The sequence below is a fragment of the Galeopterus variegatus genome, unplaced genomic scaffold, assembly GCF_000696425.1.
Source record: "Galeopterus variegatus unplaced genomic scaffold, G_variegatus-3.0.2 Scaffold2899, whole genome shotgun sequence".
NCBI lineage: Eukaryota > Metazoa > Chordata > Mammalia > Dermoptera > Cynocephalidae > Galeopterus > Galeopterus variegatus.
In genome coordinates this window covers 106,533-125,597 of record NW_007729010.1, presented here as the reverse complement: position 1 = coordinate 125,597, position 19,065 = coordinate 106,533, and the positions used below count along the sequence as shown (strand labels likewise).

The window sequence follows — 19,065 nt, the reverse complement described above, 5'->3', positions numbered from 1 at the left end:
CCCCCCCCCCCCCCCCCCGTGGTCTGTTCTGTTCCTGACAGCACTCAGGAGTATCAGAGGACAGTGGAATAATAACTTTTCTGAAACCTCAGTAGGCTGACTCTACCAACCATCACCATGCTGACTCAGGAAGTAGAAACTGAAATGGACTTGACCTCAGAACTGCACTCGCTTATCTCTTCTCTTATTAAGTTCTAACTCTATAGATATTAATGATCCTGGTAGCTAATACACTTAGATTTCACAAGCTGTACTGCTGTCCTTAATTTTATGCTTATTTCTTAGCAATAGCTGTTCGGGTTAGCATCAGTTTCACAGAGGAGACAGACATTTCCTATATGATAAATGAATAACAGCAATTCTACAGACAGCAGTCTCTGCAAATGGTGACCATTAGTGCTTGATTCCCATCTGTGCCTCAGCCCTGGCACCAATCCAGCGTAAAGGCTACATGCGTCTGATTGGCAGGATATCTGTTGTAACAGGTCAGGTATCTGTTCTGATTGGTTGGTGCCTGTGCTATTCTGGGGGATAATATTTTTTAATATCTACACTGCCCAGGAAATTGTTTTTAGTGTGAAAACAAATATTCTGCTTCATATATGAAGAATTTTCTCAATTTTATACTTTCCTGTTATTACAATCAGTGTTACCTCTTCCTTCAATTAGTACAACCATTGAAGTTTATCAAGTACTTCTGTGGTAGTCATTGGGCTATGAACTTTTCTAGACCTCAAGGTATTTAATACCCTCCATGCCCTTGTGAAGTAGTTAATCTCCCTCTTACTTAGCACAAATTATTAAGCTGAATCATATGAAAGAGGTCTAGAATGGTTAATACTGGCAACTTCATCCAGCCTTTCTCAACTGGGGTTCCAAGAGAGAATCCCTAATGAACCAAGGTATCCACTAAAGTAATAAATTATTTTCTTTCCTGTGCATCTAACATGGTATCAGTTGGATACCATCCTTGGGAGAATTGAGAAAGTCATTCAAATAGTTTTTGGTATTCTGTGACTCAAATGAGAAACACTGTTTGAGAAAGCCAGCAAGAAAGCCATGAACAGGTCTAGTACTATAGCTGGGTGGACAAGATGCCTCTGGTATATCATAGGGATAACTTTGTAAACTTTAGACCATTTATTTTCAACGTAAAGGAGGGGAGGGTAAGATGGGGCGGACAAATCAGATTCTTATAGCAGCATAGAGCGTGAGGAGGGCTTTTCAAATCATAGCTCCATTTTTATATTCTGCTGTGTTTTGCGATAACTTTGTAAACTTTAGACCATTTATTTTCAACGTAAAGGAGGGGAGGGTAAGATGGGGTGGACAAATCAGATTCTTATAGCAGTATAGAGGGTGAGGAGGGCTTTTCAAATCATAGCTCCGTTTTTATATTCTGCTGTGTTTTGGTTGGATTTTTCCATGAGAATGGCAGCCACAGTGAATCTTTATTACAATGAGAATGTAAGGCTGTTTTAGGGAAGAAAAAAAATTTGAGGATGATTGTGATAGACACGAATTGTTTCCAGATTTAACCTCTTCTTGTTATGTGTTCAGTGATAATACATATTTTTATGGAAAGTAAGGCATTTTGAAAACCCAACCATTTGGATTCAAATTACCTGAAGATAATAAATAACCAAATCAGACTTTCAGATGCAAGAAAGAAAGTTCTAAATTCACAATGATGAGTCTTCTACAAGAGCCAGAGGGAATTTAATTAGCAGCCTAAAAACATATAAGGAAACTATCCTTATGCTATTTTCTGTATCAGGTTCTACGGTGTGGGCCATAGAGCTTGGGATTTGAAGTTTAAAGCCTAGTTCTGCAATTTAGTACCTATGATGTCAAGGCAAGTGATACAATTCCTGTGAGCTTCAATTTCCTCATTCACACACAGGAATGAAGAACTAACCTGTAGGATTGTTGTGCGGATTAGAGAGCAGGCCTGCTATGTGGAGTTGGAGTTGTTCAATTAGCAGTGCTGCATTTATTATGCAAAAAGGAGCAGGAATTAACCAAGAATTTCTTTAAAAATGGTGCTTGAACAAAATTATAACAGAGTGACTATATTTCTTTTCGAGTTAGTCTAAACAAGTTAGTATGAGTCAGTTTTGAGAAGTTCAGTTGCATCCTATGTTTCCTGTGCATAGTTTGATATTAATACTTACCCCTCCAACTCTTTCAAAGTGGTCCCCGTCTTTGTCAAAGTCTATCAGGTGTCCATTAAACGACCAAGTAAACACGATGTCTAGTGAATGATCATGTGTTACCTGGCATGGCAGAACAATACTTTCTCCAACAGTGACATCCATACTGGAAGGAGGTACCATTACCCTTGTTGGATCTGGAGAGTTAAAACAAAACAAACAACACCAATGACAAAGCCTGTGGGCTTGTGCGGAAATAAAATGTAGAATCCAAGAGCCAGATGAAGTACTAAGTAGTTTTGCTTTATTTTTTCTTAGGCTCTGACCATCAAACCTCAGTCATCTGGGAAGCTCAGATTTAGGCCAGGAGGCTATTTTTAATATGAAAAGATGAAAATACTCATTATGTGAATCTTTGCAGAGCAACAGAACTCAGCTTGGGAGCAGTGAGGTTAGATGTCTGAAGATGCTCACAGAGGGCACGCTTTCTTGCAGTCTGCTCTGAAATTGTCTCTTTGAAAAGATTTTCAAATCTCTCCAGTTTCACTAGAAAGCTCCATTTCAGTTGAGTGCAAACAGAAAAGTCCACGTTAATTTGAAGATTGTTGGGCTTTTTTTTCTATTATAAAAATGATAAATGTGTTAATACAGAAAATTTAGAAAATTCAGGAACATTAAAGAAGAGACAATAAAACAAAACAAAAGAAACCCCAAACAACAAAAAATCCCTACCTACATAAAACCTCTATTTTTATTTTGGCATAATTTCCTCCAATCTTTTGGTTTATAGTTTTTTAGCTGTTTTGTGTTACATCATTGTAAAATGCTACACATACAATTTTCCTTTTTTCTCAACTTAATATAATATAGGTATGTATAACTTTGTCATCATATTTTTATAATCTGCATAATGTTCCATTATGGAGAAACTGGGAGGCATTTTAGGCATTTTAAATTTTATAATAAATATAAATAATGCTGTAATGAACATCACTGATAAAATGATATACGTACATTACTTCTTTAAATAGACAATTGGGGGTTGGTGAGAGATTGGTAAAGGGCCACAAAAAATGAATACATTGTGTAATGAAAAATACAGTAATTATTCTGATTTAAGCATCACATATTGTACACATGTATTGATAATCAATGCTGTACACCACAAATATGTACCATCAATTATGTTTTGACAAAATAAAATAAAATAAAATAGAACTACCAATCAGTTTTCAGGTTTATCCTTTACATTACAGTTTTACTGGGGATAAAAAGGGCTTGCTTAGCCCAGACAGTTTATAAACTCCAAAGCTACATTTACACACATGTAGTCCCTTATTTTTCATTGCAACATGATTTCCTAAATGGTGTCAGAGAGTACAATGATGAAATGAAGTTTCAATTCAACATAAAGTCCATTTAAATGCCTAACAAATGAAATTCTGAATTCAGCCTTTCCAAAAATTTCTATGTAGTAAACAGACCCAAATCAAGCAACAATTACAAAGAAGAAAAATCATAACTAAACAAAAAAAGAAAAGAACATTGATTAATCCTCTTTCATATTCACAGGATTGTGTTTCAGGGTGTGGGGTAGATAAATATTTATTAAGTAAACTCAGATTAAAATCTCAGCTGGGAATTTTGAAATTATATCCTATAGGAGACTTTTGATGGGTCTACTCTCCAATGACCCACTCTAAAATTTCCTCTTCCAAGGGAATATTTAAAACAGTTTTTCTACCCTTCTATCTAACTATGGAAAGAAAACATCTTGAATCTTGAGTTGTTAGAAAAGGGAAATCTCTGTCCTAAATAGATTATAATCTAGTAATGGGATATACTTTTGCTGTTTTCTGAAAATAAGAAAAGAGCATGATAAGTAGATTTCGGTGCTTTCAGTCACCACTGAATGAGTGATGTCCATTAAATGAGAAGTGAACAGGTACTGCCAGCTAAGAGGTAGCAGGACAGAAAATCCCTTATTTCACTTTTGCAAGTCATGTAGTAAAACCTGCTCTATTGATTCACTGACCCTCAGGAATAGATAAAGACTAGGACTTTTTTTAAATAGGGGAAGGAGGTAAGACCAAATCTTATTCTAAGCAAAAATCTAGGGATAGCCCCACTTGGACTGAACACATCATCTGACAATTTGAATTTAAATTTTCCTCATCTATAAAATGAAGACTGAAACAGATAATCCCAGGCTAGAATTATATATCTCTATGATATTTATGTGGCAAAATGTTGTCTAATCCTACTTTAAATAGCTGTCCACTGATTTTGCAATTTAGATTTTCATTTTAATGCATCATTCATTTATTTGTTGATTTATCTACCAGGCATGTGTTGTTTGTTATGTGGATGTGGACAGCAGATATAAAGAAGGCCGAGGGAATAACATTCATAATAACTAACTGAGCCCCTTAGAACTGTTAAGTGCTTTAATTCCTAACAAATAGGTATTATTATCATCCCTATTTATTTTAATTAATTAATTAATTTTATTTTTTGGCCACAAAACAAATCTTCATATATTTAAAAATACTAAGATCATAGAAAATATGTTCTCTGACCACAATAACAGAATGCAATTAGAAAATTCACAAATATGCAGAAATTAAACAATACTCTCCTAAATAAACAATGAGTAAGAAAAAAAAAAATCACAGGGAAATTAGAGAGTACTTTGAGATAAAAATCAAGTGCAAGGTATCAAAATTTGTAGGATGCAGGGCTCGTACAGTGCTTAGAGGAAAATTTATACTTGTAAACACCTATATTAAAAATAAGAAAAATCTCAAATCAGTAATGGAAACTTCTATCTTAAGAAAGTAGAAAAAGAAGAGCAAATTAAACCAAAAGCAAATATAAATAGGAAATAACAAAGATTACAAAAGAAATATATGAAATAGGGAATTATTTTGTAAACCTTTACCTAGATTGACTAAAAAAAAAAAAAAGAAAAAAAAAAAGAGAGAGAAGACAAAAATTACTAAAATCAGAAATAAAGCAGGGCATTATTGCTACATTGTCATTATGTTTTTTTGTGGAGGTAAGATTTACTTTCATTTTCCTTCTCGTTTGCTTTTTTATTCTATCAGTGGATTTGGTTCTTTCTTGTGTATTCATGGTAGTGATCATTGCTTTTTGGATGCAGGACTTCCTTGAGGATTTCTTGAAGGGCTTACTGTGTGGTAGTGAGCTCCCGCAGTTTTTGTTTGTCTGGAAAGTACACTATTTTCTGAAATTTACACATTTCTGAACGACAAACTTGCTGGGTATAGTATTCTTGGCCAGCAGTTTTTTTCTTTGAGTATTTTGAATATATCATCCCATTTTTTTCTGGCCCATAGAGTTTCTATTGAGAAGTCTGCTATTAGTCTGATAGAGGCTCCTTTACAGGTGACTTGACACTTTTCTCTTAGCTCTTTTAAGATTCTCTCTTTGTCTTTGAGCTTTGCCAATTTGACTATAATGAGTCTTGAAGAGAATCTTTTTGGGTTGAATCTGTTTGGGGACCTTTGAGCCTCCTGGATCTAAAGGTCCATGTTTCTCCCTATACCTGAGAAATTTTCTGTTATTATTTCATTGAATAGGTTTTCCATGCCTTTTCCTTTCTCCTCCTCTTCTGGAACACCCATGATTCAAATGTTTGTGTGCCTGAGGTTGCCTGCTAGTGCTCTTGGATTTTCCCCATTTTTTAAAAATTCTTTTTTCCTTTTTTTTGTCTGCCTGGATTATTTCAAAAAGACTATCTTCAAGATCAGAAATTCTTTCTTCTGCTTGTTCTAGCCTGCTGCTTAAGCTCTTGATTGTCTTTTTTATTTCATTGAGTGAATCTTTCAGTTCCATGAGTTCTGCTACATTCTTCTCTAAGATATTAATCTCTTTGTAAATTTCCTCCTTTACATCCTCAATTTTTTTCCTTGTTTCATTATGTTGTCTAACTGAGTCTTTTCATATCTCAGAGAGTTTCCTTAGGATTGTTGCTCAGAATTTCTTTTCAGTCATTTCAAGAGTTATGCTCTATAAGGTATGGTATTTAAAGAATTACTGTGTTCTTTTGGTGGTGTCATATTTTCTTGGGTTTTTATATTTCTAGTATCTCTAAATTGATGTCTGGTTATGTGGTAGAGCAGTTGCTTCTTCTATTACTCTGGAATGGGCTTTGAGGAGAGACATGTCCTCTTCTTTTTCCAGTTTCTGCTGGTGACTTTCCTTGTGTCAATGCAGTTGAGTGTCTGGTGGGCCACCTGCACGGTGGCTGTGGCTGCAGCTGTGGTATCAAGCCACTTTTGTGGCAGACATGGCTATGGCAAAAGCTGTGGTGGGCCACCTACATGGAAGTGGAGTTTTTGGCATGCTCATTGCCTGCTTCCAGGCAGGGGCTGCTGCCCTTGACTCCTGCCTAGGACTCAGGTATGTTCTGTTTCTTGCCTGCTTCCAGGCAGAGGGGGCAGCCCTTGGCCTCATCCCTACTTAACAAATGAGGAGACTAATGCCTAAAAGTGGTTAAGGAACTGTCTCTTCTGCTATTCTGCCTCTCCTCATTTCACTGAAAACTTAGTATGTATGCACAAATCATCCAGAGAACAAGTTTAAGGGCTTAACAGCAATCTTCACTCTTAATTATGTGTAGTCAACTGAAGATATTTGAATGGCGAAGGAATTCAAAGAATTCCTGCCATGGGGTGTACATGGTTTTAGAGAGCTTTACTGAAAGAAAAATGAAGTGACTGCTTTAGATGGTTAACAAGCAGTGATGATTTTATGCCTAAAATGCTGGCTCAAGCTCTCAGATTGCATCAAATTTAGGAGTGTAGAGTCAAATGTCCAGGATCAACTCCTTAAAAATGTCTTGTTTTCCTCTCTCTTGACAAATTCTGGACAAGGAGCAAGGAGTTGGCACATACCCCAGAACCTAGAGCTGTTTGAAATTCTGGCTCACATTTTTAAATGACATTTGTTTCCTAAAGAAACGTTCATCTCTTTATGCACATGTAGAGATCTAGGACAGATTTTTATTAGTGGTAAACTCAACTGCCCATTAACTAAGGACCAGAGAAGTTTTCTAAATCAAGATTATGCTAGTACAGATGCTATGCTGACAGTTGCTAATTCATTAACTTAGCACTTGTTGCAGTTCACGTTCTGAGCCCTGATGTAGCAAGAATCAATGCAAAGTGAGTCATGCACTGTACACACACCAGAAAGGTCTCCTGGGGAGTAGAGAAGATTAAACTAAGGAGGCTCAAAATCTCATTAGCTACTTGTTTTTTTCAAAGTGTATGTTTGTTCAGACTCCTGTTTTCTGTGTTGTGAATTCTCATGCTTTTTACTTGACTAATTTCCTTAAATTTGAATACAAATGCTGTACACAAATAAACAGATGGCTTCTTGCAAAACAAACTGTCTCCCCTCCTTTGGTTTTAATTCATCAAGATCAGGAAGAACCTATATTTATGACTCCTGTTCTGAAGAGTCACCCCAGCTATTGTTCTGTGCATAGAACTCGCAAAGGCAATTAGAACTCAGGACATGAATTGATGGCTGAATTTGGATGTGATTAAACAGCAACAATAAATAGGATCAGCAATACCCCTAAACTTTCTAACTAGTGGTTGATTCATACTATGGAAGATGATAAATTCAGAACTCCAGAGGACTGATGCTTGAAAAAATATATTTACCAAGTACTCAACCCTACTAGAGTTTAAAAAACGTTCTTTTACTTTTTATAGTGTTTTCTATAATATATAGATGACTAAAGGCAGACTAACTGCTTTGTTCTAAAGATCATAACAACCATGAGGAAGATTTAATTATTTACCACTTGGTTAATAATCAGGTCAACAATTATATACATAAATTAGAACACTTATCCAAGCTCTATTATATTCTGACTTTCATTGTTGATGGAAAGACTTTCTGATTTATAGCTCTTATTAAGTGTAAAAACAAGTGCGTTTGGGTCCACAGAAGAATTCCATTTTGATGTTGCTTGCCCTATACCATGTAAATCCTTTCACTTCAATTTCTAATTTCTTTACCTTTCACTCCCAGTGCCAAGATACTCACTTGGTGTCCACCAGGAAGGTATTTAATGTGCACTTTAGTCATCTTAATTCATGGAAGGGGACACATATTTTGTGTTAGAAAATTTCTTGACTGTAATGGTTTTGATGATGCCATTCAGGCAGGGTTGTGTCTTCTTTTTTCAAATTAATTTTTATAGGGAGAATTTTAAAAATAGGATTGTTCAAAGGGCTGGAGCTAGTCAAAGAGCTCATAGCTCACCTCAAATGATGCAAGGGAGACTGGACAGAGAACTATTTTTAGTAATAGTGAAATGCTACAACAAAGACTGTTGATTAATAATGACAATAATCTTGACGGTAGCATTTCTAGTGATGAATTTCATCACTCTATAGTTGGTCCCATTCTTTCAATAAAATAGAATCAGTGCCAGATAAACTATATTTATAATTTCTGTGTAAAATACAAATCTAAAAGGAATATCCTATACATTAGATGAGAATCAAGGTTCACAGTGATTTCAATCTGGACCAACCTTTCCAGATAGAATGAAATTTAATAGGAATAAAGGCAAAAAGCTACACTTAAAATCAGCTACAAAGATACATGCTAGGAAATTGGCAGCTCACATGGACAAGACTTGAGCATTTCTGTGTCCAGAGTCCATGTAGCTGTCAAAGAAAGATAATGCAAACTTGAGTTGCATTAATAGCATGTGATTTTCTAATTTAGAGATTTAATCTGGTTGTATTTTGCATTAGTCAGAAAACAACCTACTGGGACCATCCTTTGGATTCATGGACAGATTAGTGCACTTGGGTTAGTGTAGGGTCTAATCTGTAATGGCTAAAATAACTGAAAGTGTTTATTTAGCATGAGAAAGAGAAATCAGGAGAGACATGACAGTGGCTTTCAAATATGTGAATGGTTTATATGCAGAAGATAAATGAAGCTTACTTTGTATTGTTCCAACGTAGTAAGCAGAATAACTACAAACAGGCATATTTTGACTCCATATAAGCGATAACTTTCTAATAATTTGAATTTTCCAACAGAAAAATGGGTTGCCTCAGAAGAACATTAGTCTCCATTTCTAGAAGCATTCAAGTGGAGGTGTGCACCATCAGAGAGAGAAATGCCAGGTTACCCTGATGGCCAGCCAGGCTGGAGGAAGACTATTGTCTCTTTGGAGAACATATGAATCCAAGCCACCTCCCCCATATGCCCTTCTGATCACCCTACTTCTGGAGCTCCTTTCCTTTCATGAAGCATGTCAGCATTCACTGTTCTATTTCTTCAACATTAAACCTGTGCATTGCTGAAGAATACCATTTATCTCTTTTACATGTATCCTGCTTCTTCCCTGTGTAATCAGGTTCCTGGGGGTGAGGGACCACATCACACACTTATAAAAATCCCTGATGCTAGCTCTGTCCCTTCTCTTGAGAGGTGGTTAAAGATATGTTATTGAAGATCTGTGGATAGCCATGTTGGTGAGTGATTAAAATAAGTCTCTGAAACTTGAAGTGCTGTAGATCAGGGAGCTACAGTGAAGTATTTCTTAACTATTTACGCTGATCAATGCTGAATACAGAACATTAAAAGGGAGCCACCTGGGGGTTCACTCAGCACTTACTGTGCAAGCTCTGGCCCTTCATCTGTGCTCATTACTGACTTTTCCTTCTAAGGCCACATTTTGTATTTTTTCTTACTTTTGAAAAAAAAATTAACTTTAAAATAATTTCAAATTTACAGAAAAGTTGCCAGAAAACTATGAACTCTTTCACCTTCACACAGACTCCCCCAATAGTTAATATTTTACTGCATTTGTTTATTTCCTTCTCTCTCTCTCTTTACACACACACGCGCGCGTGCGCACGCACACACACACACACACACACCAGGCAAATGCCAGGCAAATGCCATCGTGTGTGTGTGTGTGTATACACATATGTATAAAACATATATATCTAAAGCTATTTCTATATCTTATCCTGAATACATTTAGTCAATCTGTTTAATCAACTTGCTTTTTTGTTCAGTATAACCAGTCCCTCAACCTTGCTAGCTATGTCCTCTGCCCACTACCTCTGCATCCACAAGCAACCATACCACATCCTGGGATTCTGGGCTCACAGACCAATGCCTCCATACAGCTCTCCAAACTTCTCACCATCCTGCACCTCAGCCACTGTGATTACTCCTCTGCACTGGGAAAGGAAGGGAAGGGAAGATGGGAAGAGAAGGGAATGGAATGGAAGGGAAGATTGCTTTCATACTTAAAATGTAAATATTTAAAGCGAATACACCACAGAACAATAAAATTAAAAAGATAGCTAACTCTAATTCTAGAGCATATGCTATTTAAAAATTAAAGTTTTATGCTACTTATAAGAAGAAGAATGAACAAAGGAAATGTATCGCTTTACTAAAATTTATACACTGAGTTTCTGCATTTCACAGCAGGGAGAAGTTTTGAGTCGAAACATCCATAAAATAACTTGTCAGGAGCAAGGCATTGCTTAAAATTATATTTAGCTTTCAAAGAATAATTTATTCTTAAATGGAAAAAAAATTGATTGATTTTCTAATTATTATTCTCTGCTGGGTGATTAGTCTACATTTTAAAGCAGCTATTAAAACAGACACACAAACAAAAACACCATAGTTTCCAGTTTGTCCTTTTTCTCCTGAGTTACTTTTCAGAAACGAATCCATTCTGACAGGGCATTAGGTGGGGAAGTAGGGAATGATGGTGGGTGAGGTTATTCTTGAGAAATCCACACATACTTAGCCAAAAATCCATTTTAGATTATTCCATTATTGTTACTTTTGCAGGTATGAATTCTTCTTTGCTGTATTTGCTGACTGCCTCTTATGGTGGCAGACTTCCTCGTGATCTATGTAATTTTGGATTGGAAGTTCATCTTATAAGGTAGTTTTTCTCCTCATGAGCACTCCTCCCCCCTGTTGTATGGTTGTGAAGGCCTGAATCAGGGTATATGAGGGATTTGGGGTTTGCACCCTATAGCCTAGCAAAATATAGGTCATTTCACCCTGTCTTGTGCAGGTCTGTCCCTTTTTTCCTTGGTTGTCCTTGCTGTCCACTCTGACCATCGGTAAATATCCTTTAAAGTTCTCAAATCTGGGTAGAGAATTTTGTTATTGTTTGTCCCAGTTCCCTGGCAGGGAGCCTAGATCAAGGCCCTGACTTTAGGCATGGGCTTTAATTGCCCATATATTCTGATGAAATAAAATATATTCAGTGTATCATCATTCAGATAACATTGGGCATCTGTATGTTAGGTATGTTTCCAAATATCCATGTTGGTTATAATTAGTATTCCTTTGGAAATCATTTGATTTCTTTTAGACATGTTTACTTTTCATCAAGATTTGTTATCTATTGAGTAGCCATGCCTGAGAATTGAGAATTTTTAAAATTTTAAGACAAACATAGGCTATTTTTCTCAATTGCATCCTTGTTTCTCTTACCTTTTTGTGAACACAATTAAAATGTGACATTGTTGTATAAAAAAAAGAAGTGGAACCAGTTGGGAAAAAACTGGATAATTTTATTTTGGCTGAAGACAAGTAAATCTGCCCTTTTAGGGGGCAGAAAAACACAGCAATGGCATAGGGCACGTTCATGAGTCAAGGTTTTTAATTGATTAGTGCCAAAAAGCACTGCCACGTAGTATTGCAACCTGGTTCTTTGAACAATTTGTGCAACTTGACAAATGACATCAGAAAAAACACAAGGCAAATTGTGAACCCAGTCGGATGGAGCACAAACTGGAGCCTTCTACAGGGCAATTTACAAATCACCCCTGAGCAGAATGCTTACTGATCTATTTTCAAGGACTGGGGAGAAAACACAAAGCAAAGCTGTTTAATAAGTTTGACTTCAACAAATGGAAACTGCTATGCACAAGCCAATTGAGGGTGACCAGGTGTAGGTACTTGGGAAACAAGCAGCCAAATGATAATCAAAGTTACTAGGTTTGCCTGGTCAAAATGTAGTAGCATAAAATACCTAGTTAATTTTGCAGACTGTTCTAATGACACCCACATGCTCTAGGTTTGTTACAACTTTGTTACAACTATTAATAAGGGGTTTTGTTTGTTTGTTTTTAATAAGCAAGTTATAATTTGTCTTAAAATCATTCATGGTCAACTTGTTTGCTCTTATTTTTACCTACTACCAGGGAAAGCAAACCTCTTGGTTTTGAATTTGTGCCCTGTTTTAGTAGTAGAGTTTCTCAGCTGGGATGTCTTTCTAAACGCAAAGAATTTTATGCAGGTGCCTAAGCTTCTGTTATGAATAAAAATACTGCCCGAGCAAAGTAGCAAGTAATAACAGAGGTGTGTGTGGGTGGAGATATATAAAGTTTACCCTCATGTTTTCTTTTTGAAGCTTTCTTTATGATTAAAAGAAATGACAATCTAAAAGGATGGATGGAAAAAGTATTCTCATTGAAAAATTAAATAAATTGTATCTAAAATCACTCCATGGCATTCCTTTGACTGTGAAGGAAGATAAAAAAGAATCATAAATGGAACCACAGGTATCTTTTACCCATGGAGGAACACTTCTATCAAAATAATAATTACAATTCTTTCTGTTTGAGGAGGGATTATAGGCCTGTTTCTTTCAGCTACTACACATGAGTAATTCTCCCTTATGAATCACTGGGCAAAAGGGTCCCAAAGAAATCCCATTAGTGTCAGTGAAATAAAGTGAATTCCATCATAGACAATGCATAAGAATGGCATTAATGAGGTCTTTGCTGATTAAAGGAATATATTAGTGCATCTGATGGGCATTTGACTGAATGTATGGATACAAAGTAAGTGAATATTTACTTAAACTACGAAAGAAATGAAATGTACACCTTGAGGCAAGGACAATGAATTCCAAAGGCAATGCCTTCCATTGTCATTACATGCAAAGTAACAACCGAGTGCCCATTCATGCAGTCTGCAACGTGAGGAAAGATTAATATCCTGGACAGTAGATGGTGCTGGAACCTCAGCAGAAGGAGAAAGTGTCCCTCCTTTCTGTTTAACCTGCTCCGGTCAGCAAATTCCTACATTTTTTTCAGATTCTTCAGTTTAAGAACTCTGCGTCTTGGGAAAAAGACAATAATTCTCATATTCTAAAGCAGTACTTCTTTGTTTGCTTATAGATTTGAAAAGGGGTCACTGAGGAGCATATGAAGTTTAAAACAGAAGGTATTAATAACCTGGTGACATTACGTAGGATTGATTTATAAAGCATTCTGCAAAATGAAATCAAACCACCCACCCTCCCCACTCCTCTAGCAGTCTGGTCCACCAGCCTTGTTTGGGGGCTGTTTGTAATTCTAACTGAACATTTTCCTGAAATCCTTCAGAGTGAGCAACTATTCATAGCTTCTAGGCTGTTGCAATTGTTGAAATGCTCCCTTGGTGAGCACATTAGGTGAAACATCACGAGTTTAGTTAACTAAAGGATTCTTCCTGTTGCATGCTTCAGAGTGGGATCTGTATACACATTCAGTGAAATTTAAAGGAAGCAGAATAAAAATTATGAAAGTCCTGAATTACAATTTTGTTACTGCTCTTCATTTTGAGGAGAAAGAGGCAAATTGTTGGAAAGCACATTCTTGGAAAGAAGAACTACTCTCTGGGGTAGGTTTGAGGGTCACTGCACATTTACTGCAATCTTCCACACTAGAGATAGGGAAACTTTTCTTTTTATTGAGAGTCGCTGACCCAAAGAGAAAAAAATCAATTGAGGGTCAGAGAAGCTTAAAGCATCTTAATTTAGTTTACTATCAGAGTGTTGTTTACAACTTTTCATGTCTTTTAAATTAGGTACAGGAAACATAAAAATCCAAAGATATATCAAATACTTTAAAACTTAGATCTAATCTATGTGAAGAGTAGTGGAGGTGGGGGAGAATGGGAAAGCTGGTAGATGAGGAAAAGGTGAGGAAAACACAGAAACAGAGCAAGAATGGTGCAGGCAGAAAGCAGGGGAGTCTTCTACTCCCCAAACACCAACAACATCACATGCTGAATAAAGGACACTCACCCCAGGAGGAATGCATGCACATAGCCACAAAAGAACTTTTTTTTTTTTTTCCCCTTTTTGTCTTTTTTACTGACCGGTAATGGGATCGCAACCCTCGGTGTCGCGCCCGCACCGCGCTCAGCCAGTGAGTGGGAACCGGTCTCCACATGGGATCCGAACCCTCGGCGGGAGTGCCGCCACGCTCCCAAGCGGCGCACTCTCCAGTGCGCCACCGGGCCGGCCCAAAAGAACTTTTTAAAAGTGAAAAGTTAGTCCTTCCATCCTTTGGTTTTTAGGATATTAAAATAGAAAACCTTTGTTAGGCAAGTTGCATTCTTTATAGCCATTTATAGATAAGCTGTATTTTGCTACTTCCACCTATAGGGTGCCTGGAATTTGAGTCAGAGTTCTGATTTAGCCCAAAGTCGCACATTTTCCAATTGTACATTTACTGCCCTCTACAATGACAGCTAGGCTCTGCCATGGTGCTAAATGAAGTACTCTAGTGCTACTCTCTGAAAATATTGAGTAATGGTCAGCTTTAAAAACTGGTAGGATACTTTCTAGAAAGAGATTTATTAAGGGCAAAAAGAGAAACAGCTTTTTGGCTAGATCTTGGTTAGCTGAAAAAAAAATGACTTCCTAATTCCAGAAACTTATTAATTACTTGAATTAAAACACACAAAATTCTTAGGGTATGTATTCATATGTGTGTGCTCTCTCTGTGTGTATGTGCACTTAGATGTCCATTCCTCAACAAATTTTTAAAAACTTGACAGGAAATGTACCTACTTTCTAGATTATCCATTAAAATCTAACAGCTCACTATTGGTAGGGAAGATAGTGAGGCATGACCCCATTCCAGGTTATGCCAAATATGTATTCATTATTTGTATGACTCATGTCAAGACCCTATGATGTCTCTCTGGCTGTAGTGTGAAAGAGAGAACGAAGCATTGCAAATCGCTACAGCATCAAATAGACCAATACTTGTAGAGAGATAAGTAAGAAAAATCAGTTCGTTCATTCATTCATCAAAGCAGGCAACGTGTGCAAGGCACAGGGTCCTTTGCATCTGTAGATCATTCCATAGTTTATAAAGTCCTTTTGTATCCATTACCCATTTGAAAGACTGTCTTGCATTTAGCCACCATATTAGGACTTGCCACTTTTCACAACTGCAGAGGGCACCATTCACACTAGATACACTGTTCACGGCAGCCAACAGAACACCCTGCCATCTTTTCCCATGGCAGAAACTCTCAAACAATGCTGGAACACCAGAAATAAGCTTGGCACTCATTTCACTAGAAATAAGCCTTGTCCCAGAGCTCATCTCAGAAATGGTAGCTGGAACTTATTTCTCAGGGTGGATAAGACCTTCTCTTAGTGATGCTCTGATGTTGAAATATGTTTTGCTAAAAATGTCAGCATAATGAAATGTATAAAACACTCAATTTAGTATCTAAAGACCTAGTTTCCAGGTTTGGACACATTGCACTGATTAGGTATTTAACCACCAAGATGTTATTTGATATTTCTGAGCTGTAGTTTTTTCATCTGTAGTTTGGAGGTGATGATATTTGGCATCCCAGGATGATTATGAAACTCAAAATGGGTTAATGGATTTTAACATGCTTTATAAACCATAAAGAGCTACACAGTGTGAGATATTATTATTACTGTTGCTATTTATGCCAAAAAATTTACTTGGAAAGAAAAGAGAAGATGACACTTATTTTCAGAGTAAGAAGGTGACATTCTAAGGGAGAGAGCTCACTGTAGTAAGTCATAGTTCCAAGACAGCTGTTGGCTGCTTAATAAAAGCCGGTGAAGATGACAAAGTAATTTCTGGTTCAAGCATGAATGCTCAAGTACAGGAGTTTATATACCATTGCCAGATGCTTCAAGCTAGCAGCTAAATTCCAAAGACACCAAAGATACTTCATGCACCAACAATATTCTGGCTTCTTAAGTAGGAGGACTGCATAAATGCACATTCCAAAAGGAAAGGATGTCACTGGAAAATTACCCAAAAGGAGTAATTGTGAAACTGATGAGAAAGGCAGAAAATTCAGAAAGAATCATTAGACCACAGGTTAGAAAAGGAGGTAAAACATGAATACAGACAATGCTGCATCTGTAGGGTTGCATGATAAAAAATAACCCTGATGCTTCCTGATTATGAAGATAACCATTCACCTTGGTGATGGAAGAAGTTACTTTCATTTATGATTTTTGAAAATCTGTAAATCCTCTGTCTCTCAGCAGAAGATTTAATGTGTGTTTAAAAGAAATTGTTAAACTGTTTACCTTTGTAATGCTCATCAAGAGCTAATATTGCAGTATATCCATCAAGGTGTTCAGGGAATGTGTTTATAAACATTTCCTTTTGGTTTTGTGGTCATCTGTTACATCATTACATGAGGAGGAAAAAAGAGAACAAGTACATTTTCTATTGATGCCTAGTACCCATAGGCTGGGATTACCCTTTCAGGTTCTTGGTCAAATGGTGATGATACCATAACAGCCACCATCACCATCATTTTTATCATAAGAGAAGCTGACACAGACCATGTGCCAGGATCTGTGCTACATACCTGCATTTATGACCTCACTAAAATATAGGCATTGTGAAGGCAGAGAACATATCTCTCTTATTCAGCATAGATACATTATACACAGTGTAGTTATTGACACAAAATACGTGCTCAATAAATATCTATAAAATGGATTACTAGCAGTTAAACCTCACAGCTATATGATACAGGTATCATTATTACACCATTTAATAGACAACGTACCTGAGGTTCCTTTAGGGAGGTTAAGTATATTCCCCCAAGGCCACAGATCTAATTAGAAGGAGAAAACAGATACTCAACCCAGATTTGGTTGACTCAAAAGCCCTATAAGTTTCTGATTTCTGTTCCATTATGACTGCAGCTCACTACTCACTGTAATTCATTGTGAAAGAGGTATTTGCGTGGCTGCCAACATTTAGGGATAAATGATCTTTGCCTATTTTTCTTCTTATTCTGATAGAATGTGACATAATACATTGGAACCAGAGGTCCTCGCAGGAGTCAGGACATAGGAAGGAAGAGACAAAAACAGGAATCTCACTGAGCCCAGAGTGACGAGGTGAGAAAAGGATCCAAGAGAACAAGGCAAGAAACAGCTCTGAGAAAGCCAAAGAATCAGAATTTATTGTCAACTGCTTCCAAATGTTGTAATATGTCTTGGTTATTTATGGAGCCCAGCTTCATAAATGAAGGCTCAGCTCAAGAGGAGGCAAAAGTATGTGGATTTAAGACATCCCCAAGTTTTAAAACAATTCATTATCTATTATGTAATACACTCATCCCTCAGTACTGTGGGGGATTGGTTCCAGGACCCCCATGGATACCAAAATCCCTGGATGCTCAAGTCCCTGATGTAAACTGCAATAACCTACACACATCCTCCCATATACTTTAAGTCATCTCTAGATTATTTATAATATCTAATGTAATGTAAATGCTATTTAATAGTTGCTATAGATTGGATGCCCCCGCCCCCAACCTCATTGTGGCTTAATCCCCACTGTTAACTGTTGAAAGTGGGAATCCTTTTATGGTAATTGAGAGGCGGGCCCTTAAAGAGGTGGTTAGATTGTAGGACCATGCCCTAGAGCATGGATTAAAAATGGTGGCCAGGAGTGTGGTTCGTGGGGCTTTAAAAGGGGAACATGAAGTCTGTTGCTCTCTGCTCCACCATATTTGCAATGTGATACTCTGCTGTTACTGTTGCCAGCACCAAGGCTCTCACCAAATATGTTCCCTGGACTTCGGACTTCCCAGCCTCAGAAACTGTAAGCAATAAATATTGTTTCTTTATAAATTATCCAGTTCCAGGTATTTTGTTATAAGCAACAGAAATGGATTAATACAGAAGCCCTACATGATCTTAATCAACATTTTGATGAAGATAGAAATCCTAAGTAAAATAACATTATTCAGGTGTAAAGATAGATAACTATACTATGTAGATCCAAACTGAAAACTGCTGTCTAGACTGTGGCAGTGAAAGGTGCAGCTTCTAGATAGAAAACTGCTCTTACAGACTAGAAATGGTTAAGAAAATGAGCTCTGGAATCAGGAAAATCTGGATGCAAATTTTAGCCCTTCCACTTACTAGGTGACTGATTATAGGTAAGTTACTTGACCTGTAAGTCAGTTAATTTGTAAATTAACTTGTAATAGTCCTACGGCTGCATGTAATATGATGAACATTTTTAGTACTTCGTATAAGTTAGATATCATCATCATCATCATCATCACTGTCATTGTCATCATCATCATCAAATCATTATCATTGAACATTATAGGTAAGTTACTTGACCTGTAAGTCAGTTAATTTGTAAATTAACTTGTAATAGTCCTATGGCTGCATGTAATATGATGAACATTTTAAGTACTTCGTATAAGTTAGATATCATCATCATCATCATCATCATCATCATCATCACTGTCATTGTCATCATCATCATCACATCATTATCATTGAACGCATTTGTGCCTGGATCCTTGTGTTTTATGTGCAGGAAGTTTCAGGGGAGAAAAGGTGCACTCACTGGCTGAGCGTGGTGCAGACAACACCATGCCACAGGTTGTGATCCCCTTACCGGAAAAAAAAAAAAAAAAAATCACAGTTATATGATAACCTAAGACAGGTGGTGAGGTGAGCTATACAGGTCTTAATTTCACAGGACCCTCCCTGTCCATGCTATTTCACCATATAAAGCTGACCAAAAATAATTTATATACTTGGATG

At 36.9% G+C, this 19,065-nt stretch overlaps 1 protein-coding gene across 2 annotated transcripts in view; it reads right to left on the bottom strand.

Moving 5' to 3' along the window:
* Positions 1 to 19,065, bottom strand: part of CNTN4 (contactin 4) — a 141,228-nt gene that overhangs the window by 28,648 nt on the left and 93,515 nt on the right. Inside the window, exons 1-2 of one of the 2 annotated variants that reach the window (XM_008583384.1) lie at positions 17,058 to 17,087; positions 2,175 to 2,350 (exon numbers count right to left, since the gene is read on the bottom strand). In XM_008583384.1, the coding sequence (XP_008581606.1) occupies positions 2,175 to 2,336 (162 nt within the window). In that variant the 5' untranslated portion in view covers positions 2,337 to 2,350; positions 17,058 to 17,087. Of the gene's footprint in view, positions 1 to 2,174; positions 2,351 to 17,057; positions 17,088 to 19,065 lie in introns of those variants that run through there. The other variant, XM_008583385.1, reaches the window with a different exon arrangement.